At 39.6% G+C, this 25,774-nt stretch overlaps 1 protein-coding gene and 1 pseudogene across 4 annotated transcripts; both read right to left on the reverse strand.

The window, feature by feature from the left end:
* Positions 1–240: 240 nt before the first annotated feature.
* Positions 241–16,341, reverse strand: gtpbp1l (GTP binding protein 1, like). 3 transcript variants are annotated; one of them, XM_087841528.1, is made up of 15 exons: positions 16,163–16,341; positions 15,681–15,871; positions 15,064–15,175; positions 12,649–12,829; positions 9,850–10,033; positions 9,349–9,513; positions 9,102–9,225; positions 8,398–8,512; positions 7,528–7,672; positions 6,459–6,641; positions 5,987–6,122; positions 5,677–5,855; positions 5,417–5,563; positions 4,604–4,654; positions 241–3,842 (listed from the first exon to the last, which is right to left on the reverse strand). In XM_087841528.1, the coding sequence occupies exons 2-15, from the start codon at positions 15,867–15,869 to the stop codon at positions 3,735–3,737; spliced, it is 2,019 nt and encodes a 672-aa protein (XP_087697654.1). In that variant the 5' UTR covers positions 15,870–15,871; positions 16,163–16,341; the 3' UTR covers positions 241–3,734. The 3 variants fall into 3 exon arrangements, with proteins under 3 accessions (XP_087697654.1, XP_087697655.1, XP_006803836.1); XM_087841529.1 differs by having other exon boundaries at positions 4,604–4,650; positions 16,163–16,340; XM_006803773.3 differs by lacking the exon at positions 4,604–4,654 and having other exon boundaries at positions 242–3,842; positions 16,163–16,339.
* Positions 16,342–23,196: 6,855 nt separating this feature from the next.
* On the reverse strand, positions 23,197–25,582 carry LOC148102429 (uncharacterized; annotated as a pseudogene). Its single transcript, XR_015719118.1, has 2 exons — positions 25,484–25,582; positions 23,197–25,396 (listed from the first exon to the last, which is right to left on the reverse strand). The product of XR_015719118.1 is annotated as an uncharacterized LOC148102429 (transcript).
* Positions 25,583–25,774: the final 192 nt, after the last annotated feature.

Genomic DNA, 25,774 nt, shown 5'->3' on the forward strand with positions numbered 1-25,774 from the left:
CTATGAACAGTAGAATTGGGCCTTCACCAACATAACCTGGACTTGAAGATGGAAAGCTTCAGTTTTGGTTTATCTATGGTGACAAACTGAAGGTGATCGAAACGCCAACTCTTGTTTTTCTAAATTTCAGTTCAATTTTATTTATACAGCATCAAATCACAACAACAGTTCTCTCCAGGAACTTTACTGTAAGGTAAAGACAGTAATACAGACAAATCAGAGAAAAGCCCAACAATCAGTGCATTGGCAACCATGGGAAGGAAAAACTCCCTTCTAACAGGAAGACATCTCCAGCAGAACCAGACTTAGCTGAAAGAGCTGAAAAAGAATTAATCAATTTCCAAAGAAACTGATTCACTGTTCAGCCACTTTTCATGTTGTGTTTGGTGGCCCAGGTGCAGGGGAGGGGTGGAGCAGCAGGTTAAGGGTGTGGTGTCAGGGGAGGCTGAAAACACTAATCGTGCAGCCGCTGGGGCCAGAGAGGAGAGACCATAGCAGGAGCAGTGAGAGGAAGGCGCTGCCACGCAATGAGGAGCCGAAAAGCTGCTGACGGTAACGCAACAGCACTGAAAGGCACACTGTAAATAAACCTTTGCAGTCACATTGCTGAGTGTGGGTCATTCCTGCTACAAATGTGTATAAGCATTAAGCATAATCCACAAATGAAAATACAAATGTCCTATATTCAGACTGCCGTAACACACTAAAATATTCTAAAACTGTAAACAGTAGAACAATATACCCACCGCCAGTGTGTTTCCTATTTCACAATGTTTATTTTATATTCTTCCACTGAATGGTTGACCTCAACAGCAGGTATATCATCACTTGCATGCTGCATTTATTAATTCTTTTCTTGCTGACATAAACACAAACATTGCTGAAAACAAACTTGAATGGATATTTGAAATTCTTCTTCATGGCATTACAGTGATGTAGTCCGAAGGAGGCCACACCGACATGGGGAGATGTGCCAGGTTTTCAGCTAACGGCTGTTTGGGGACCACCTTGTTGATGTAAAACAACATGTGCTGTATTTGGCGATTTCTGTCAATTCGACTAAAGAAATGAGATAAATTATGTTTTTGTGACAGGCTGTTGGTAAAAGTGTCCAAAAGATAAGACACAGTGTGTAGATACAGCGCTGGTTCATCCCCTGAGATGGGAAAATGTTTTTCATCCTTTTTTGTCAGCAGAGTAATATTTGTAACCAAATTCATCACAAAACTTTACGGTTGTGTAATAGAAGCCAAAAATCCATTATGCTGTGTAGACGCTGTCCAACCTTTCACCCTGAGCAACTTCTCCCATCCATCCACGGCTGCTTCTCCAGCTCAGGGTCACGGTGGGGCTGGAGCCTGTCAGGTAAAGGTAACAGGCAAGGTACATCCTGGACGGAGCACCTCTGAGCATACAAAGTATAAAATATAACTCTGAATTTCACCAAAGAGTCCTCCTAAACTTGTTCTTGAAGACATTATTTTAAATTATTTATTATTAAAACACATTTTTTTTAAATAACATCTTTATTTAAAAGGATTTAGAACACAAACTGGCACCACTTAATTTAAACGGCATGTACAACTTGCGTCTCACATACAGATTTTTGGACAGTGACACCTCTCCCACCGTTCGGCCTCCACGCGCCACCGCAACAGTTAAGATGGAAACAACACGAAGGCTCTCACCATGTGACTGAACAATTCACTCGTGGGCTATCGTTTTCATAAATGAAGCCTGTCGAAGATCTGGAGATGATTTTAAGTATGGCGTTTGATGTAGATGGCACAACATGTGGTCGAAAAGAACAAAATGAATCTATTGTAGGAACGTCTGCCTGGATGATCACAGACCTTTACAACCTTTTTTAGTTTGGTGGTCCAGTTTTAAATGTTACTAAGGTCATTCTCTTTTTTACAAAGATAACTTCGACTGAACGCATAAAGGTGAAAAGGTACAATATTGTGGAGTGTCTAAGTCAATCACCTGAATCAGCTATGAAGGCAGCTGCAGTCATGGTGTTGAAACAAAGCGTAACCACAACGGTTTGCTCTACTATTGCAGCTGGTTTTCAAATCTACTGCAGATGTAAAAGTGAGGGAAAAAAATGTGTCACTGTCCAAAAATGTAACAAACTGTACACACAAACAGTCTCTTCAGATAAACATCCATGCACTGCTGGTAAAATCTAAAGGGGGAGAAAGGGAGTAATGCTCTTAGTTCATTGTGCTTATGAGACGTATAAAGCTGGTAGTTCAAGGACTGTCAGACCAGACTGATCAACATTAAGTTAATACTAATGTGAGGGGAGATCTATGCCCCCCAAAGAAGAAACAGAGGGCTGCAAAACTGTGACAACTGCCAACACGGTCACCTTCCCAATATAAAGACAACTCGAGAAACCACTTTCATAAAAACCAGTGGAAAACATCTGTGGCAAAAAAGGGTGTAGTCTACTGTTGCTTACTTTAGCTTGATGTCATTAGGGGCATACGTCAGGTTAAGGCAGGATGCAACATGACTTGCACATGTGTACCATAATCTGGTGATTGTCCACGTTTGTTTGTGAAGAACAAACACAAAATGTAAAGCAAAACCTCAGTTACTGAAACATGTTCTGTGTTGGCTTTGACATCATTAGAGTTTGTTTTTTTTTAAATTAAATTAGTAAAATACCTGATGGATGTTTTTGTGCACAAGACTTTATCAGCTTTTGGATTTTTCATTTAATATACTGGATCAAAGTGGAACTGTGCAAAGGTCCTCTGCCTGCTTTGCTTGTTCAAAAAGCACTTGTAGTACATTACACCATGACAAACGCCACTTTGCCACTCAACACTCCAACGTTAAAAAAGGATGATTCAGGAATTTTCTCTTTTGGCTTCATGGAAAACTAGAAAAACTGAAACACGGACTCTTAGAAAAAGTCGATGAAGATTTCCTTCTATAACATGTTTAAACCGGCTACATGAGCACTTTGTGTACAAGCCGACGTTTCATTATAAGTGATGCATTCATAACTAGTCTCAGGGTAACACAACCACAGAGTTTACATCATCAGTAGGTTTCCAGAGAACAGTTTGTAGCCAAACCCCAGAATCAGTGGTCAGCTTAAACTAACACAGCAGCAGCTTCAGCCGACCGCTTACTATCAAATCCCTTTCAGCTCAATGGATCCCAAATACACATTTATACTGCTGGCTTCAGTAAGCAGGAGATTAAAAAACAATTTTCAACTACTGAACACAATCCTCCTTCACTGACCAATGTTAGCAGACTCCAAGTCTGGTGCCTTCAAGTCCCATTAATGACAGAACACAAGGAAATGTAGAATAAGGAAAACGCAGGCTGACCGAGGGGGGAAACAAAAAACATTAGAGGCAGGAGAGAGAGCAGAGAGAGTGACTGATCCATCTGCTAGAAGCTGGGAAAAAACAAATGAGATAAACACCTCCTGGAAAAACAAATTTAAAAAAGAACTATCACCTTCATCAGCCAACAAGAAAAATATATATCATTTTTGATAAATATGTCACTCTCTTGATTCAGACGGTTCACTAATTATTTATTTGTTTATGAAGAAACATGGCCAGTCTTTGCACACCTGCAAGAGGCCCACACAGTCACTCTCCCTCCTCTTTGTGAAGAGATGATGATGATGATGATGATGATTATGATGATGATGATGATGACGATGATGATGACGGGCTGTGAAGAAACCCATGTTTGTGCTTTTAGGCTGTGCCCGCTGCTCCTGTGGGCACTGCTGTATTCGTGGCATTCACACCTTTCCCTCGATGTCTCTGACCACCTCTCCTGCGTCCCCCGCCTCCTGACTTGAGCTGTGGACGGACAGACAGCACTGTGAGCCAGCTGTTAGGTGAAATCAGGTTTGAAATAAAGCACAGGCGGCAGGTAAAGCTTGTTGATCCAAAACAGTTAGGATGCACTTAAGAGCAACAGGAACTCCTTTAAAAAGGTTAAGAGGGTAAAAACGAGTTTAGAGGTTCTCTGAGGGGAACAAACAAAAAGGAAAGTGAACAGTTCAGACTTTAGCCCGGGATATTTTAGTGGAGGGGGTAAACACCTTACAAACACAGGCCCTTTTCCCCTTTTTTTGTTTAATTTAACACAAGTGCAATTACTTCGTTTTAAACGGGGTCACAGGAAACCCTGTAACTGCTCAAATGTTCTGTCTGACAAAATAAAATTTTAGTAACATTTTAGTAACAAGTAACATTTAAAAAGCTGACAGAGACAAGTCGTGTTTTTCTAATTGGTACGTTCACCAGGGAGAATATAGAATGAGTGTAGTTAAAAATAGAAGAACAATTAGGGAAAAAGCTCATTTTTCTTCCTCTAGCACCTCCACAGCTTTTAATCCCACATGGGTCCAGTTCAGTAAGTAAACACTTGTACTTGCAGTACAGCAGCTTCCTGGTGTGACTGAGTAAATTTTGTGAATATAAAGCAGAACGGCACTAAAGCAGAGTATGCATGCAAAAAAAAACCATCTGCTTAAAACCTGGGGGGGGGTTAGGGAACAGAACAACCATACTTAAGGAGACGCCATCATCACTCCCACAGTCTGCAGGAACTTTACCTTGTTTTCTTTGTTGCCATCATGACACAGAGCCTCCTCCTCTGCCACTGTCTGACGCAGCATGCCAAGACAGGGAGGGAGGAGAGAGAGAGATAACAGCGAGAGAGTAAAGTGTTAAAACTGAAGGATCGGGAATGCAGAGCGAAAACAGCAGTGAGGACGGGTGAGGATCAGAGGGCAGAGGAGGGGGTGAGCGTAGGTACATGTGACGATGAAGGCAGGATGATGGACAGGGTAGGAGAGCAAGTTGGCAATAAAATGATTGAAAGTCAAAGTACAATAATGGAACAATAATGTGAAAGTTGTAGACATTAAGTAGCAGATTTAAGCACTGTGAAGAGCAGAGAGAAGATGTCTTCCAACACGAGGTTGACTGTAATAGAAAATCTAATGTCTGTGGTGACATTACCACACTAATGCACTAGTAGTGATAACTTTTGTGTCAACCAACAGTAATTGGTTGGCAAGAACTGAAGGGTGAAATACTACAGCCACAGAGAGGGAGTCAGTGACAGTCACTGTGACCAACAGGAAGCCTGTGGATAAAAAATTCAAGCAAGCACCCAAAAGAGAATTTCTGCAGCTCCAGATAAAACAAAACCTCAGTGTTCAGAGGGTGAATTACAGGATCGACCACAAGGACAAATGTCATAAGTGCATACAGACAGTGTTAGTGCCCGGAAGGGAAAACAAAAGTTCAGCACTGGAAAATTAACTGTTGGACACATAAAACAACCCGCTGAAATTTGTCACTTCTTATGTTTTCTGTAAAACATGCACTCATAAGGATTCCCCGAGCACTGTTTCACTCACCGGTAGCTGCGCTGTGGTAGGACTGGGTGGCCGTGCTGCTGATCCACTGTCCTCATTAGCGGTTGTGCCCTCTTTAGAACTCTTTTTGCTGGCTTGAGATTTGGACTGCTGGGCCTTAGCTGCCTGGGTGTTCACAGAGTGGAGAAGCTGAAATTGCAAACACAACCTTGTGTTTGTTACACCAGTGTTCACATAACATTGATTATAGGATAATTAAAGAGTTTACACTGAACCAGAAAGGTAAGCACAAGCCCCGGTACCTTTGTAATGGTGCCTACAGCTTTGGTACGTCCTTCCCTGAACACCAGCTTCTGGTCACAGTGCAGGTATTCGGGGGTCTTGATGAAGCGAAAATGGACCGTGGCTTTGTCCCCAGTCCTCAGACAGTCTTTGTTCATTGACAGGATTGTGGCTGTCTGCCTAATGCTGCCACAGTGGACTAATGATACAGAGGGAGAGTGGCACAGTTACCGATTGGCCAGACAGTATTTTTCTGTTAGAAAGGGGAGTCAAAGACACACAGATGCCCATCGGTGCTATTTAAACTTGTGAGTGTCTGTATTTACTAACCCATGGCCTGGTATCTCGGGGATATCGTGGTCGGATGGTGAAGCACCAAAATCTCTGCTTCAAATTCCCAGGTGGCCTGTGGCATCAGCTTGGGAGAAACCATCACCATTCCTTTCCTTATGGATGATCGTTTGATCTGAGAAGACAGGAGGGGGAAAAAGCAGCAGGAACAAAGGAAAAAGAAATGAACCTGGGGGATTGGTTAAGACAAAACTGAATTAGAGCCAGAACACTACCTGCTTTCACTCTTTGGGATTTGCATGTATTACAAAACTGATTCTAAAGTTAGGAAACTAATTCATATGCATATAACGTCTCAAAGTTTCTGAATAATTATCCTCTTCAGAAGTTTTCAAAACTTCTTGCCAAGTCATCTTTGAGCTATTTTTATGCTGTCTTTTGGACTGATGTGTAAAAATTATTTAAATATCTCATGATGGCTGTGGTTCAACAAAATTATTTCCACACAGACCTTTTTGAGGGCGAAGGATGCGGTCTGTCCACCGCGAACCTCTCTGACAGGCATCCTCTTGCGGTGGATGGATTTAACTGCGATGGGGATGAAAGTGCCGAGGGGGTCTGGACCTAAGAGGAGCGTGTCATTGAGTCGTATCAATCCACGTAACGTAGTGCCTGAAACTACTGTGCCGACACCCTGTGAAAGAGAAATGACACTTTTGGACTCTTCTGTTAGATGGTAGGACTGTGTGAAGTCTTGGAGGTTGGGGCAGCTAATGTGGAGTGCAGTATACTCAGAGACGTGCTGCTTTATTACAAACATGTCTGTCATGAATCTGAAATCTATGTATTGCAAATGTTCTCTAGAAAGCACAGAAGAACAGAGAACATTATTTACTATCAAACCTTCACCTTTCTGTGTATTTATCAAATTGACTGCTACTGTGCCTCACTGAAAACTGAAATAGGAGATGACCACAAGTAATTAACAACATTCACCGCAGAATTATGTATTAATGGGAAAAAAACTCAATCTAATTACTTCCTATGAGCAAACGCTTGGCAACAGTGGGAAGGAAGAACTCCATTTTAACAGAAGTGACCTTTGGCAGTAAAAGCTTGATCAGAAAGAAACTAAACAGGGCGATGCAGGGCGTGGCTCTTAACACTCGGGCTGAGGACTCATACAAACATGCAGGAACTACAGGAAAAAACCTTTTGCTCTCAGCTTTGGCCCTTCTACACGCCTCAACAATACACTCATTCTGATAAGATCTCCCACTGGCACTCAGACTCCTAGAAACAACTCTCACAGCCACATCATGTTCAAAATAAGACCACCATTAAATCACCATTAACAACAACTTTGTCCACACCTTTCAGTTTTAAATTTGTTATTGCATATTTGAGTTTTTAACCCTAAAAAAAGGCACTATACTGACATAGATCATTAATAATCTACCTCTATCTACAATGTCTTTGATCTACTTGCCCTTGCTAGCATACTTTTTCATGCACTGAAACACTAATTGTAAAGAAATGAACATCCATGGCTGTATAACTGAGTGTGTGCTATTTCTTACAGGTACGGAGTATGTGTCGTCTATCTGGAACTCTGCAGGCTCATCGTTGCTAAAGGTGGTCCGAGAGGAAAGGAGGTTCAAGAACATCTTCAGCAAGTCCATGTTCTCCCCCGTCACATTTGAGATCTGGAATATTGGGCACATCCTGGAGAGAAGGAGAGAGAAAAGAAGAGAGATGATGAAAAAAAATCCTCTATTCTGTTTAACCGACTGGGCTGGATGGCAGATTCCTTAAAGGGACTGATAAACCAGTACATGAATATTTACACAAAGAGACACAAGACCTCACATTAAATTAAATTAAAGAGGCAAAGGAAAGCTGTTTAACAGCATACACACTTGACTTATAAACCTAAAATAAAAATGCACCACTCAGGCGTGGCTATAAATACACACAAACACCAGAGGCCAATCAAAAAACAGAAACCAGTGTGCTGATTGGTTCGATTTGAAAACAGAATCAAGATGACCCATGTGAACAAAGCTATGTGTTAAAACACTGAGATCATATGAGCATTACATGCTGAAGAGGACTCATCCAGCAATGCCCCCACAGACAAAATGTATACGCTTTTATTTTTGGCAGGAAACCGTATGATTAAGCAAAATTAAGGGTCAAGCTGATATAGTCAGTTTTATTTGGCATACTGGAGAGTGCGCATATGATATCCTGTTCTCCGTAAGTGTTATTTACTTACTTTTATTAAACGAGTTTGGCATTTTATTCAAAAATCCTAATTCTGCAGGAACAATTTAAAGATCAAACATTATTTCTAACTGTGTGAGTATGCTGTCAATCAACTGTCATCCATTCTGTTATTATTTCTCAGCAGAGTCACGCCCATCGTCCCACCTGCTCTCTGGTCTTACCTCTCAGAGCTGAAGTTAGAGGCTGTGACAATGACATCATCCTTGTTCTGCACCAACACTGGGATTTTCCTGCAGCCTGGTGACTTTAATAACCTCTGTAATAATTTTAGTGTCTCTGCAGACAAACACAAGGAAACCTGAGTTTCTTAAACCCAAAAACAACACTCATGACAAAATCTGAACAAAACAACTTGAGAGTGAAAATAAATGACATATTTAAAGAGATGGAAACTGAAAGTAGTACGCTTTAAGCGGAAAAAAAAGACTGCTTTTAATTTACTTTTGCTTTAAAAGCATATTTATTCATGTTTTATTATTTCTTAATTACTATCACTTCCTTTATGTGCTCTTCCAGTAGTTTATTGTTTTTGTAAACTTCTCTCTCAGTTTGCTTCACTTTAAAAGCCTTCTAGCAATTTACTTTATATTATTCATTTTCTCCCCAAAGAGGCTTTTTTTGAGTTAGAGCCCAGTTTCCTACCTTAACATAATTAAAGCAGAGCCATGAAGCGTGAAACTATTTACTGCCTTTAACAACACAATGGTGGTCTTTGGTATGGCTGTGTTGCTGTAAACATTGCTGTGGGAATGGAGATTATGCTGAATTTGCAAAACCTCTCACACTGAGCATGAAGTTAAGAAACTGGGACCTAAAGATGTAGAACAGAGCAGTTATACAGCTGTGCTGGAGATAGTGGATTTACCTTGCAAGATGTTAGCTGGGCACATGTCTATCTTGGTAACCACAACAAACACAGGTACGTTTAGGGCCAGCGCTAGACCCAGGTGCTCTTTGGTCATGCCAACAATGCCAGCATTGCTGCCAACCTACATGGAGAGACAAGAAACAGAGAGATGAGTGGTTAAATATGTGAGGGCAGAAACAGGAACAAAAAAGTAACAAAGGATTTGCCAGGAAATAGTTAAATATAAACTTTCAATCTCTCTCACCATGAGCATGCAGAAATCAGGCAGGTGTCCCGTCATGCCAAAGACTGTGGTCTTCAAGTACTTCTCGTGCCCAGCTAAGTCAATAAAGGTGATGACTTTGGAGGATTTCTCACAGATCTTGGTCCAGTCTAAACCCCCGCCATGGCTGTCTGGCTTGTTTACCACCTAAAGAAGCGAGCAGACAGAAAAGAAAACCTACTTATAATGGACGTGAGAAAAAACGGTAGGATGAAACTTTGAAAGAAAGCTTAAAAATGTTCCTGCAAGAAAAATACATGCTGTTAATTAAATGTGATCAGACCTTTCGCAATTATAATTTCACATCAATCCATAAAGCTAACAAGAAAAAATACCATCTGAATAGTCTTTTTTTCACTGAGCACTGTTTTTTTGATATTTGGTACTCAAAAACTTTTAAATAAATGCAAAAAATAAGGAAAAATCACCACAGAAATGCATTTCTCCAGTGATTTTGTCCATTCACAACTGACAGCAGCTCACCTGTCCTTCCTGATCAAAGCCCAGGATATCATTGCCCACACTGCTGGTCCTCCCACTCTCCATCTCATGTTTGTGCCGGAAGAGCTTCTGACGAGCGAAACCTCTGCCATTATCCAGCTCGCCATGGGTTAACACTCCCAGCAGGGTGCTCTTTCCAGCGTCTACATTTCCAACAACAGCCACTCTAGAGAAAAGATAACAGAAAAGAAAAAAAGAGCAAATAACACAAGTTTCAGTACAGGGGAGTGTATGCAGAGCTATTACTTCAGGCAGGACCTTTTACAGTGTTGGAGGCTAAAGGAGCTTAAAACAGTGAGCCCTGTATGAGAGAGCCAGTCAGCTGAGCCTTCCACTGGCCTGAGATCAGCTGATCTGCCTGGCGTGCGGCTGACTTTGTGGACTCCCTCACCAACACTTTGGACAATTTTACAGCCAAGTCATTACAAATCTTTCTACCACCTCTAAACCCTCCCATTGAGTATATGAATGTTCTCAATCTTCATTTCTAAAAATAAAACTGATGGAGACTGCCGGGTATTTTATTGAGCCTAAAAAGAAATCCAGCTCAAGACCTACATCTATATTTTATTTCTTTTTCACTAATGGTGTTGTCCATTTCTGTTCTTGTGCGTTTGATTATAACAAGTTGGAAGTAAACAAGTATCCTCGGCTCAACAAACAAAATAAATAAAGGGAAAATTATGTCAAATGCAGGACGAGATCATTTTCAACTTTCTAAATTCAATCCAACATAAATGAAACCCAAATGACGCACAATAAGAAAAGACATGCCAAAAGTAAATAAACACTCCCAGCAGCAACATCAGGTACAAAAAGGGCCTGTGCTATAATAAATCATCACTTGTCACAAACAGACCAGCGTATTTGTTTTCTGGTTTATTGCTGCTGTATAAACAGGGACAAATGGGACCAAGCTATACAATATTGATACAGACATCAACAATACGAAGTACAGCATAAAACAGGTGCAGTGTGCAATTCATTTTCAAATTGGGTTAACTTGCACAAGCAAGGCTATAAAAGACCATCACAGCATTCTCACAGCTGGACCTTTGGTTCTTGGCTTTGTGTAATGCAACAGTACACAACTTTTCTATGAAGGTTCAGAAAGAAAGTGACTGCCATCAAAAAATGACTCCTCTTTCCTGCCTCGCTCTGAGACACAGACAAGTACGTGATTCTGACACAAGGGTTATCAGTGCCAAGGCAGTGTGAAAGACAATGCACAAAGTAAGCCTGTGTGGACGCTGCCAAAGGAAAAACTCTGCTCACACAACTGCAAGATCACACATGGGAGCAGGTGGTTCGGCCAATATGACTAAGATTACTAGTGTGGATGAGATAGAGCCCAGCATGTCTGATGTGAAGCTGATCAGGTCTTCTGCAGTGACTGTCCAGTGCTGACTGTAAAATACCGGGCTAGTGGTGAGCTGATAATGGAGCTGGAGACTGCAGAAGGTTTAGAAGATTGCATTTGATGCATGCACCGTTTTGGGTTTACATTTGGTTTCTGCACATTTGCTTCAGCTATTACTCCTGTACTATTATTTTATTTACCAGCCGCTTTGATAACAGACCCATATCATCTATTACTTCTCCAGTGAGCCTCATCCTGTGGATGAACTCTACTTCCTCTGTTTTGAGCTACAGGTTGTTCTTACGTTGCTCTGCCGTCTGTGAGACAACAGGTTTCCACATTCTGAAGGTTCTGGTCACAGTCGGACAGGCTTTTTGGGGAAGCATGTGAATGACAGAGGATCACCACAACAACAACATGGCCAGTGACTCAGCCAAGGGGACGGAGGTGTCAGGAAGATCAACAGTGACTGAACTTTTAAAATAAGAGCAGGGGGACTGTCTGTGTCATAAGTCCATGAGTAAATCAATAACGCATGGTGATTTTTTTTCAGATGCATAAACATAACAATTCTTAAATGACTCACAAAATTACTGGTGAGCCGGCCTAATGAAGTTTACATGTGGCAAAGACTAAATATCTAAATACAGATTGAACTCACAAGCTCAAAAATCTTAGCTGGAAAGGATTTTACCAACATGTCCCTTGACCTGAATTCAACAGAGCACCTTAAAATATTTTAATGTGAAATGTAGATCAACAAAAGTCCTGCAGCAAAGAGCAGCTAAAAAAGTAATCACAGAGAATTTCAAAAATTCAGCCCATAAGTGTGAGCCAGACTGTAAGCTTCCTTTTCTAAGAGGTTTCTGTAATTACAAAAAAAGAGACAAACATAAAGGTATGTGATATAAAAAAAGAATAAAATCTAATTAAGGGTGAATTGAGTTTCGATGCCTTTCATTCTTATAAATTTGAGTCTGGTTGCCAGTTTTGTCTTTTACTGCGTCTTATTCTGCTATTGTGAACATCTGGGAGAGAAGCTTTTTGCTGACTTGTCGGAAGCGCAAATTCTTATTTGATTCGTTCAAAAAGCTCTTTTAAAAAATGGAGCAATGTTAGACAGGTGCATTAGTTTGATTACTTACTTCTTCCTGCTGGAAACAACTATCACAACAACAGGAACCTGTGCTTTAAATCTGCCTATAAACCTCTTCTGCAGTGCTGGCCAAAGAGCCATTTCTGTAGCTTTCTGAACCCAGTGATACATCAAAACTCATTTATGCAACAGAATATGTTTGAGTCTTATTGTCATATAACCTGGCATTCAATAATAGCCAAACCCAACAGTCACATTAACAAGTTAACAATGCTTTCTAATGATTCTTTTGCCTACACCCTAGAACCTCCCCTCATATTTTTACCTGACTTCTAGGAAATCCTGCTCGCCCACGCGTCGACGGATGAGGTAGTCTCGAATCTTTCCTCCAGCGTCTGTCCTTTCTCTCAGCATGATTAAGTCAGCCTCAATCTGTTCACACAGCGACCGCACGGTGGCTACCGACGCCTCCATGTCCTTTTCATCCAGACCATAATCACCTCCATCTAAACGAAGCGTATGAGAAAGGAAGAAGTCATTCTCATGCAGGACAGTGAGGGACCAATTTAATGGATGTTTTTAGAAAAAGCAATTTCAGCAGTAATGTGAAGCCACACCCTTGGAAAATTGGCATCTTCACTGCTAACTGGGCAATACAGGACTGTTAGTAACATGTAATATGAGATGGTGGTGACTGGGAGGACAAAGACCACACAGAAGAATGAAAGAGGGAAAGAGGTGGTTTTTAAAAGAAAGATGGGAGTAGGTGTAAAGAGACGAGAACATTTAAATTACTGAGACCAGAGCAATTTTCAAAATGAACGAATCACCAGCATTCAGCTTCAGACAACTTTTAAGAGAAGGTGGATTGTACACTTTATTTTTTAAAGCCTGTATATATGCAGATTACTCTAAATTTTCAAAGAAACCCACAGTATTCATCCACTTAACAGGTAAAGAAATGTATTAATCCATTGGTTGCTGCCAGTTGCTTTACAAGTAGAACTGGCACACATAAATAACAATAACAACAAAAAAGCTTCCACTAAATGCATTGTGATTGACTGACAAAAAAAAAAACAAAAAACAAAAAAACACAGCCAGTTAAGGCCGCTCGATTATGGCAAAAATGATAATCACGATTATTTTCACTGAAATTGAGATCTCGATTATTTGACGATATTTATTTAACATTTATTTAACAATAACAATGTGTTGAATAATAGCTTTAAAGATTGTCAAAAAATAATATAAAATAGTGTGCAAATACTGACGACAGTGCAAATGTTTGTAATATAAAAAATAAATGAAAGATGTAAACATTAATGTTTAGTGAACTTATATAATATTAATATAATATTACTTGCATAATATTAATGCATACAAATAACCAAACATCAAAGCAAGCTGTGTAGCCACACAATGCACAATTGCATCAAACTGACATTCAGGTATGCCAACTAAAGTTGCTGCTCCTTCACTTTGTGTCACTTTGTGAGCGGTCTTTAGATGATTGAATGAATTTGTAGTGTTTACTAACAAAGTTTACACACTATGTCCACTTGATCCACGTCTGACTCCGCGAATCCATAATGTTTCCACACCACTAAAGTCGTTTTACCTCTCTTTTCAACCAACGTCATTCTTTCTTCAGCAGTCATTATCCTCTCCTCTCCAAATAAATTTTGCTTAGCTTTCCGAGCTTCCCTCGGGTCCTATTAATTGTTGTGACGCGTGTTCGAAGCGCAGAGAGGTGCGCTCGATTTACCACACAGAGCAGCACAAGAATAAAGCACGAGGGAGGTGCTAATAATCGGCTTGGTCATTTTTAATGATCGTTGAAAGCCCAGATCGTAATTTTGATTAAAATTCGATTAACTGAGCAGCCCTACAGCTAGTCACATTAGAAAGTCTGTTAGTTTTTGTCTGACTCGTCAGACAGCCTTTGGTGCTGATATTCTGTCTGTACCACTGCACTACTGACAGTGCCTGTGCTGACCGAGGATAAAGTGACATGCCCTTATGTGTGCTCTGGGTCAGACAGTTGCTTTAACAGTCAGAAAATAGCACAAAAAGGCCTGCTGCGTGTGTGTGTAGAGCTTTAGAATGAACAGCAAACAAATGGGATTAGCGGTTTGGGAGGCCCAGAAGTGATGACACAGCTACAACACAACAGTGACTGAAAAATACTAATAAAACTACTTTTCCCTAACAATTACTATGGCTATGAAGCAATATGTGTTATACCCCACAGCCACATGTTTGGATTTATGTTTTTGAATAGTTAACATTTTTTTAGAAGTCATGCACTGACATGATATAGCTGTACAATCTTTTCCTTTGCTTTACAGATTTCAGCCTAGTCTAAAAACAATATGCCTGCTAAAAGTCTTTGGTGCCACCTACGGGATATCCTGAACATACACACACCAGATGACTGAAAACACAGCTTTCCTGCCTTAGATAATCTCAGACTTTTAGCCCTAAATAAATATTTCCTCTCATTCAATAACAACATACAGTTTCCAACTGCTAATACATTATTTTAAATTAAAAAAAAGACTTTTATTTTAAAAAAAAACACTGCATATTAAGTTTTAATTCTTTATTGCTCAAACACTGTCATCCTTTTTTCTTGTCTTTTGTGTGTGTGTGTGTGTGTGCATGTGTTTTCTTGCCACATTATCCTATTTTAAAATCTATACATTACTGAAGTTCACTGGAAGTTGCTAACTCTTACCTGAGCCCATCCCAACCACATAGATTGTCTCTCCGCAGCCCTCATCTATCCGCTCCCTCAAATGTCTCAGTAATGAATCATATTGTTCCCCTGTTGGACTCACAAGGACCAGCTGAAAGGTAGAGACAGTAAATGAGATAATAGCTGAACATTTGCAAAGGTCAGACAGGGCAAACACCGTTAAACAAGTCTTCTGTGAGTGCACATACAGCAAGTCACTACCGCAACAAGTAGTCAGCATTTTATAAAAACAATTTTACACAATAAAGTTTTGTTGGTGTTTTGTTTTGGTTCAGTCTGACTATTTAGGATGCTCCATTCAACAATACAAAAAGAACTGCAAAGTTTGCACATACAGTAGTTATGTTACATGTCTAGTATGCTGCCAGCTGGATACAGTTAGATATGGTGCAAAATACTGTACGTGTCACTTTCTCTGGGATGCACAGTGAGCATTAATTGCCCCGTGTACAACTTTTAAGCACCTGTAAAGTTATTATGGCATACTACGTGGCACTCATTCACACAGTGACAATATAGAAAACCAATCAACAATCTGCTCAGTCAGAACGTATTAAAACGTAACGACTCAACGCGCAATTAACAATGAGGCCCACCTTGCTACTTAAGTCTAAATGATCCGCGGGCTCTCCATTTGTATCCTCGCCGTCTTCAAAGCCCTCTCCGCCGGACTGATCCTCGGCACACCCCCGGTCCGGTGCAAACATACAAGCAGGCACTATAGACTCTGCTGCTGGCGCTGTACCTGGGTGTAACGCTGGTTCTGTCGCCGTTAACGACGCCATTTCTAGAAAAAGTATGAAAATAGCAAATAAAACAACTAAATTATGTGTCTGGCTTCAATGGCTAACATTTAGCCATTAGCAATGATAGAAAGTTAGGCTGGTTAACAGAGCCAGCTAGTAAATGCTAACCAAACATCGAACATACACCATTTAACACTCTTAACAGGGGAAAACGAGGTTTTAATAAATCGACACAGCTGCGAGGTGACGACTACATGTTCATACTTTTATACGTTTAAACTGTTGATGAAGCTGAATTATATAATACATTCTCTTAAGAAACGAGGGCATACCAGAAGTTGCTAGCTAGCTGATAGGCTAACTTAGTTGTTTACTCTGGTTGGCTTCGTTAGCTTGGCACTGACTGTATGGCACGCCCATCAAAAAATAAACAAAAGGGATTGGCTACACTATAGGTAGCCCCGCCCACTGTTGGCGTACACTATACATGAACTTGTCGCCTTTAGTGACCTACTTTGACATGCATAGCCATCAACACACACGCTCTGACTATAACATAATATGCACAATAAATAAAAAGGGTGTAATTTGTGTGTATTAAGAAAATGTTCTGATTTGTTAAATCAGTTATGCAGTCCTATAAACATGCATGGAAATCGATTATAAAAGGCAAAATATGCAGAGTATGGTCCAGAGTTGATTTTGTGTTATAATTTCAAATTTGTACAATACAGTTATTTGTTTCATTTTAGTTCGGTTTCTGTTAGTTTCAGTTGTAGTTTTAGTCTTTATTCGTGGCCTGAAGGATGTTTTCAGAAAAGTCATCACCTCTAAAAGCAACAACAAAAACATGAGCACTGAGCAACAGTGGACATCCAAATCATGGAGATTAAAACAGATTTGAAAGTTGGTCATTTGTACAGAAGTACTGCTAAAGATACTCACATATCCACTATTAACACAGACTCTCCCCAGTGTCTGTGTCTGATGAGCTCAAGCAGGTACTGAGAGTCTGGTGTGGGGACGTTCAATGAGTCCACATAATCTTGTGTCAACAAGCAGTTCAAAAGAGGGTAAAAAAAAAGTATACAGCTGTCAATAAATATACGGATATGTAATAAAGTAGTTAAAGTCATCGTTCATCCTATTCTCTCGTGTTACGTGCTCTAATTATAGTGTCACAGATAAAGAAAGGCTTTTCTTTCTTTCTTTTGAAAACTTACAATTCGTCAGTATCACCGATCTGCTGCAAGCTGACAGAAATGTAAAGGGGGCACATGGCGGTAATCGAGGTGGGAAAAGGGGTGGGGGTTGGGTTCGGTGCTCTGGATAACTGTTTTTGTCATGTAATTGGATTGCACTTTGCCAGGTCTCTACCCTAAGACCTGAACAACTTGGGTGTCCCATCTGAAGGGTAAGCTTCTGCTGATCTAGCTTTTAGGGTCACTGAGGCACGCAAACCCCCTGACCTCATTAAAAACAAAACAACAAGTATTAACAATTGCTAACAATTCTCTTTAGTTGAGCTCTAATCTGAGAGGCTGTTAACTTGGGATTTCTGAGGCCTGTGATTCAGATGATTTTATCCTCAGCAGCAGAGGTGACTCTTGGTCTTCCCTTCCTTGGGCGTCCTCATGTGAGCCAGTTTTGTCGTAGCCCTTGATGGTTTTTGCGACTGCACATTGAAAGATTTAGCAGTTTTGTGGACTGACTGACCTTCAGTTCTTACAGTAATGATGGACTGTTGTTTCTCTTTACTTAGCTGATCGGTTCTTTCCATAATATGAATTCTAACAGTTGTCACATAGGACTGTCAGCTGGGTACCAACCTGACTGCTGCACAACACAACTGATGGTCCCAACCTCATTAAGAAGGCAAGAAATTGCACAAGTGAACAAGGCACACCTGTGATGTGAAAACCACTTCAGGTGACGACATCATGAAGCTCAGTGAGAGAACGCCAAGGGTTTGCAGTAGAGATGGCACAATACCACTTTTTAATGTCCGATACAAATATCATAAATTTGGATATCTGCCGATACCGATATGAATCCGATATAGCGTATTTTGTAATCAATAAAACTGTTTTTTATAAATATCTTGCAGCATTTTGTATAAGGTCATACTCAAGTTTTAAAAAACAAGAGACTGAAGCTATTCTGTTATACCTGTATGCAAAAAATACACTCCACCCAAAACATTTTATAGTTCAGCAACACTGATCAATCTGATAAATTTAAACCTACACCATCCTCCCTATTCTGGTATTTTAAATAGTACTTACCTACCTAACTAATAGGGTTCCCAACTCCCAGCAAAAATATTAGGAAACCACCCCCCGCCCTCAATGGATGTAATCAACTTTAATTTAATGCAAGTGTAAAACAAATGCACAGAAATCAATTATTTTTCTACAATAATTAAATAGATTCAACATCTTTCTTCAACAGAATTGCCGACTGCACAGACGGTACCTTCCCAAAGGAAAAAGTACTATAGCTTACTAGAGTGTATATTAGACTTATTTACTATATACAACAATGGATTTCTATCCATTTAATCAGATGACCACTTTTGTTGTAAGATTCAGATAATTATTTATTCAAAGTTTTTAAATGACATAACAAAGAAAAATATTTCTTTGTGCCCCCCTTTCCCTGTTAATGCCCAACCTGGCCCAAACTTTGCTAGACACGCCCCTGCACAGTTACCAGCCGTCAGCTATGTAGAAAAGGATCCTGATGTTATTTGTCTCTCAGAAACGGTTCACAACTTCCCTTCAACTCATTCATGTCACCTAAAAGGTAAACCTGTTTCTCCATCACCTGTTCAGTTCTGATGATTTAGTAAGGACATCTCCTGGTTTCATCTTCACGTTTCCCTCTCACCACATGTCCAAACGGATATCATGACCAGCAGCTGTTACAGCCGTGGCTCCAGAAAACATCAGCTGATGCTAGAAAGTAACATCAAAAACATTCTAACAACAGCTTATCACACTTAAACGTGCCGCAAAGTGGGCGATAAACAAACAAGAAAGACAGGACTTGTGGCAGAAAAGCCGATCAGTTCAATTCAATTTTATTTATATAGCGCCAAATCACAACAAAAATCACCTCAAGGCACTTTACATTGTACAGTAGATACAGAGAAAAAACCAACAATCATATGACCCCCTATGAGCAAGCACTTTGGCGATGGTGGGAAGGAAAAACTCCCTTTTAACAGGAAGAAACCTCCAGCAGAACCAGGCTCAGGGAGGGGCGGGGCCATCTGCTGCAACTGGTTGGGGTGAGAGAAGGAAAACAGGATAAAGACATGCTGTGGAAGAGAGACAGAGGTTAATAACAGATATGATTCAATGCAGAGAGGTCTATTAACACATAGTGAGTGAGAAAGGTGACTGGAAAGGAAAAACTCAATGCATCATGGGAATCCCCGGCAGCCTACGGCTATTGCAGCATTTTTAGAACACCCGTGATAAACGAGGGACCGTTGTTTACAGATACTGAGAAATAAAAAATTTGAATCCCTTTTCTCTTTTGCTCTGAGGCGCGGGGGGGAAATATCGACAAGTCGATGAACATCATTTACAGATATATTGGGTAAATGCCCAAGACATCTATAGAAATGTAAATCGCTGCTTGATTCATTCATTTGCTTAACATGTTTTGGACCGTAAACAAGGCGCGAATATGACACCGGAAACAAATCTCCCCACAGGAGTTTCCGCACCGGAAGTAGCATATGCTAACGTGCAGTAGGGCTGGGCAAAACGATCATTTTCCTAATCGATGAATCTAGCGATTAATTTTTCGATGCATCGATTAATATAACGATTCATTTTTCAATCCGATTCGATTTCGATTAACGATTTTTTTCCCCCATTATTTGACTTGTATAGCAATTTCACATTTACTAATTTATGTACATAAATGAAAAACACAAATTTATTCATTTGAAGACCTTTTAATAAAAAAAAAAATTGCAAAATAAAGTTGTAGAGGTCGTACAATCAATACAATAGAGATAGCATTTAACAAGAAATGAAATGTGCAAACATATATAAAATTAAGTAAAGTTAACAAAACATTTCAAAAAATGGCAACAATGGTGTCTTTAAACAAACAAAATGTAACATTCACTTTGCTTTCTGCCAAAAAGTGCTCCAGCCACCTCCTGGGGGGTGCATGGTGTACTTCTTCTCTGACAGTAGTCCTCCAGACTTTTCTGTTTGTTCCTGAAATCATAAATCACACACAGCACACAGATGAATTTGAATAATTACAAAATAATTATATGGAAAGCATAATATCAAAATAATTTGATAAGGATCTGGTTGATTTTATTATACACACACATATATATATATATATATATATATATATATATATGTGTGTGTGTGTGTGTGTGTGTGTGTGTGTGTGTGTGTGTGTGTGTGTGTGTGTACACACACACACTGTTATGCCATGTGCTTTCATAGCATAACAGTAAGAGGTTAATGATAATCCCCAATGCTGAACATATGATATGCAGTAATCGTGATGGCTGGCAAAATAACGTTTAAACAGCCATAGCTGATGGCACCTTTACTGGTGCACGGCTTTCTAGTCATTAGATGGCATAACTTTGTCCTATAAGATCAAGCTGGAGAAGCATTATGTATAAAAACAGTGTTCAAATAGGATGAAACACATTAAATTTGACAAATCAAGAGTTCGTTGTCATTTTGCTTTTGCAAGCACTTTAACAATGTTGTAATAGTGTCCACGACAGCTACGTTTAGCAGGTGGTGCATTATCCTTGTTAACATTTTTCCTGCGGCCAATTCGCTGTCTCACATTTTCGTCTTTCGCCGATTCTGATAATCAGACTGCGCGCACTCATTTTGCCAGCATGGGCCACAAACAAAACAACAACAACAACTAAACAGCAGCTGCTATATGTTACTGCTAAGCAGCTTAAATTAGTTTTGCATTTATGGAGGTTGGGTGTTTATCTCTGTCTATGAGTGAGTGTATGTCTACGTGTGTGTGGGGGGGGGGTCTGGATGAATTAACGGGTAAAAACTAGCGTTAGTAAAAAAGTTGAAAACTTACGGTGGTTTGTCCTTTGCAGAAGCTGCTCCTGGATGCCGTCGTTTGAGGAGCTGGTGCATAGTCGTCGTGCTTTTATGATAGGCCATTTCCACCTCACAAAGCCGGCAAACGACTGAATCACTTCCTTTTCAGTTAAAATATCCCCATACTGTAGAACTGCGTGTTCGGGTGGAGTGGTTTAAGTTGACCGCGACTGCCTCACTCATGTTGGACGCTACTCGCTGCCGCCATGTCTTTTTTTGAAAGTGACGACGCATCGACGCAGATTTTTTTACGTCGACGTATTTTCATTTATTTGTTCATTTCAGGCACAACAAAAATACATATATTGAACATAAAGTGCACAAAACAAAAAACAAAAATTACCTGAAAAGGAGTGGGACGAAGAAAACTTATTAAATCCCACCCCTATACTCACTCATCAACAAAAACAATAAGCTTCCCACAGCTACGCCCATCGTTGCAACCAAACAAACCATCAACAGCCCCGGACACATGCAAGCATCTCAACGGCAGCTCGCAAACAACAAATAGAACCTTCATAACTGAATACAGAATATATATTAATTATAAATTGCGTTACCACAGGTAACAGGCAATAATAATTACATAGTGACAAACACACATACATATACATACATACATATATATCTACACACACATGTACATATATGTACATACATACGCACACACTTTTTTTTTTTTTTGAATCCATACCAGCAATGGTAAGAGAACAGACATTACAGAGCACACTATAACCATCATTGAGTATACTGTGACCAAACCAACTGTTTGTAGAGGAATTTAAATCTATGAATATTTTTGCATTGTTTCAGTTGTAAACTCAGACTGTTCCAGATTTTCACACCACATACAGACACACAAAAACCTTTACGGGTTGTTCGAGTTCTGGGTAATTTGAATTCTCCGAAGCCTCTCACATTATAAACCCTTTCTCGAATAGGCAACTTTTTAACCAGTTACCAGCTTTCCCTCGAATACCATATCTTTCCAATTTATCCAATAAATTTGAGTGATTGATTGTGTCGAAGGCCTTTTTGAGATCAACAAAAATACCAACTGCATATTTATTTTTATCCAGTGCATTAGTAATTTCTTCTACTGCCTCAATTATCGCCATTGAAGTGGTTCTTTGCGTTCTGAAACCATACTGACCAACATTTATTATTTGATGTTTTTCAAGGAATTTTTCTAATCTTGAATTAAAAAGTTTTTCTAAAATTTTTGAGAATTGAGGCAGTAGAGAAATAGGCCTATAATTGGTAAAACTGTGTTTGTCATTACTTTTGTATAGTGGTATTACTTTTGCAATTTTCATTTTTTTTGGAAAACAACCGGACTGAAATGATAAATTACAGACATATGTTAAGGGACTAGCAATATTCAGAATAATCTGTTTAACTACAGACATATTTATGTCATGATAATCCATTGAAGACTTACTTTTACATTTTAATGTGATATTTATTACTTCTTGCTCATTTGTAGCTGAGAGGAACAGTGAAAAGGGATTTGATTTTATATTACTGATATTTTCATTTTTTTGACACGGGATGTCCGCTGCTAGTTCAGGGCCAACATTTATAAAAAATTTATTGAACCCATCTACAATGTTACTCATGTTGAGATTTTCACCATTTGCATCAATGAAACATTCAGGATATGATGTTCCAGAAGATCCTTGTTTAATTAAGTTATTTAACACATCCCAAGTTCCTTTTATATTGTTTTTATTTTCATATAATCTTCTTCTATAATAAAGTTGTTTACTCGTTCTTATAATATCAGTCAATTTATTTCTATATGCTTTATATCTTTGTTCCACTTCTTTTGTTTTTACTTTGATGAACTGTTTATACAGATTGTTTTTCTTTTTGCAAGCATTGATAATTCCTTTTGTGAGCCAAGGACTTTTTATCTTTTTTTTTCTTTGTCTTGTGTTCGTTTACAGGACAATGTTTATTGTACAACATAGTGAAAATATCTAGGAAATTGTCATAAGCCTTGTCCACATCTGACTCTTCATACACCGAACTCCAATCTTGTTGTGCTAAATCGAAATTAAAGGCATGAATTGCTTCTTCATTTATTGTTCGCTTTGCTATCGTAATCTTGGTATCTATTTTTTTTAAATCACAGTCACACAAAGTAAAAACTGGTAAGTGGTCAGTTATGTCACAGACAAGCAGGCCACTATTAATTTGGAAATCCATGACATTAGTAAAAATGTTGTGGCAATAGTAGTGGCGCTATGTGATGTCATTCTGCTTGGCTTTGTTATTGTTGGATATAGTGATAAGCTGTACATCGTGTCAGTAAAGTCATCAATGGCTTTTAACCTTGTTGGGTTTAGCAAATCAATATTAAAATCACCACAGATGAATAGTAATTTTTGGTTCACCGAAGCAAACATTTTTTCTATCCATTCATAAAAAGTGTCAATACTTGAACTGGGTGTCCGATATATGCAACTTATTATAACATTTCTTTTTTTTTCATTCATGATCTCAATAGTCAAACATTCCAAAATTCCATCAATAGCCATAGACATAGTTGTTACAACATTATATTTTATAGAGTTATGAACATATATAGCAACCCCGCCGCCCACCTTATTTAATCTATTCATGTATTTTAAATCATATCCATTCAAACAGAAATCTATTCCTTTATTGACATTGAACCAAGTTTCAGTGATGGCTATAACACTGAAGGGGCGAGAAAATTGTTGCAAGTAGTCCTTAATGAAATCAAAATTAGAGTACATACTTCTGCTGTTAAAGTGAATTAATGAGAGCTTCCCATCTAGGTTGACTTTTTTTTCATATTGTTCCTGTGTGAAATAATTACAATTTTTAACAAAAGAAGAAAGAAAATTACTTTCAGAATCTATTTCTGGGTCTATTATATTATGCTCCTTATATTCACAATCTAGATCAATTACTTTCTGTTGGAGAATTGATTTCAACGTGTCCATGTCATTTCCTGGTGTAATTAGAGATGTTGGTGTATTTATCATTTGATTGTCATTAGAGTTATATATTACCTCAATACATTAGTGTCAGTTATACTTGTCCAGATCCTCCATGTTCCTCACTATCAATACTTTTGCCTCTTCTGGTGTCCCGTTTAGCTTAATGAAAATCTTGCAGTTTGTTACCCATGTATGTTGTATTTTACCGTTCTTCTTCAGTTGCCTTGCCTTCCTCGCGATGTCTGCGTTTTTTCGTGTCAGATGCTCATTAATGAAAACGTCCGTGCCTTTCAGTTTGCGTCCTTGTTTCAGCAGTGCGACCTTGTTCTTCCGATTGACGAATCTCATAATGACGGCCGGCGGTCTGTCGCTCCTCCTGGGCAGTGGGTGACATGCTTCTACGTGCTCCAGGTCCATCTCTATCCCCTTGCTTTGGAGGAAGGAGGCCACCTGTTGCTCCACCGAGCGGGTCTCCTCGTCACTGGGCTCCCCGACGCTCCCGGCCACCGCTTGATTTTTATACCGCTAATGACCACGTCGTTCGTACGGGTGTACTGCTCCAGCTCATCCACCCGCCGCTCGAGATCCATAATTCGTCTGTCCTTCTCGGCATTTTGGAGGCGTAGCTGTTTTACCTCCTCCAAAAGCCCCAGAAGCAGCTCCTGCTGCGCCCTGACTGCGGCCACGTCTCCGCACAGTGCTCCGAGGGAGGTTTTTATGTCCTCGACCTCCTCTGGTGTTGGGCCTTTCTTGGGTGGCATACTGTCTTTAGTTTGTGTTACTCGTGAAACTCCGATGACAGGTGTGTAACAGGTGTGTTAAAGCAACAATGTCACACTCCAAAATTTTTACGCGTCGCGTTGTCCCAGCCCTAACGTGCACATTGTGTTGGATGTACCAGTATCAGATTTTAAGTTAAGGTACACCTGCTTTTATAGTGTATAACTCAGGATCACAGACAAGCACAAGTTCTTAAAAAATAAGTATATAATTGCTATAACTTCTGTCGTTCTCTTAGACCAATGACGGTCCAATAACTCCAGGGGTAACCCTAAAATATTCAATAAGTAATCCTTGCTGTTATCAAAGAAGATCAGCCAGATTGGTTTGAGAAGTGAAAGTACAATTGGGAAAACCTCTTGTGGTTTTTGATTTCACTGTACAACGTTAAAATAAAGCCCACTAAAACCCTTTAAAATTAAAAGGTTATTAGGAAATATTCTTTGGTATTGACACAACTCAAGTACAAAAGGGAAAAAAAATATGGAGAAATATGTAAGATGTATGAGCTGAGGTCTCACCTGATCAGCTGTGATTGAGATGTGTGGCTGGGGTGTCTAGGATGGGCTGGGGTTTGGTGGGTTTGGGAGTTGGGGCAGAAGACAGCTCAACTGATCAAGTGAGACGTTAGTTCACCTGATCAGTGGGGTGATCAGGTGGGGGGGGGGGGGGATCGTTGGTGGTCGGATCACTGAAATGAAAGTCCATGTGAGAGATTATCTAAAGTGTGTAGAAAACAAAATCTTTATATTGGTATTGTGGTTTATTGCAGACTTACAGGATGTTGCTTTGCTCCTCCAGTTATCATCATTGGTATTTCCGGTCTGCTTCCCCCACAAAGAAAAATCTTCATATTGGTGTTGCAGTTTATTGCCGACTTACACGACGACCCTTTGGACCTTCTGGTCTGCTTCCCCCACAAAGAAAAATCTTCATATTGGTGTTGCAGTTTATTGCCGACTTACACGACGACCCTTTGGACCTTCTGGTCTGCTTCCCCCACAAAGAAAAATCTTCATATTGGTGTTGCAGTTTATTGCCGACTTACACGACGACCCTTTGGACCTTC

This window comes from Neolamprologus brichardi, chromosome 6, assembly GCF_056152115.1.
Source record: "Neolamprologus brichardi isolate AB-2024 chromosome 6, ASM5615211v1, whole genome shotgun sequence".
In the NCBI taxonomy this organism is placed as follows: Eukaryota; Metazoa; Chordata; class Actinopteri; order Cichliformes; family Cichlidae; genus Neolamprologus; species Neolamprologus brichardi.

Bases quoted from the DNA above. Each gene is read 5' to 3' on its own strand.
- gtpbp1l (XM_087841528.1), bottom strand. From the start codon at position 15,869: ATGGCGTCGTTAACGGCGACAGAACCAGCGTTACACCCAGGTACAGCG. The intron at 9,226-9,348 runs GTGAGAGAGATT...CTCTCCATGTAG, and splicing joins CTGATTTCTGCATGCTCATG to GTTGGCAGCAATGCTGGCAT. The intron at 8,513-9,101 runs GTAAATCCACTA...GTTTGTCTGCAG, and splicing joins CCCAGCTAACATCTTGCAAG to AGACACTAAAATTATTACAG.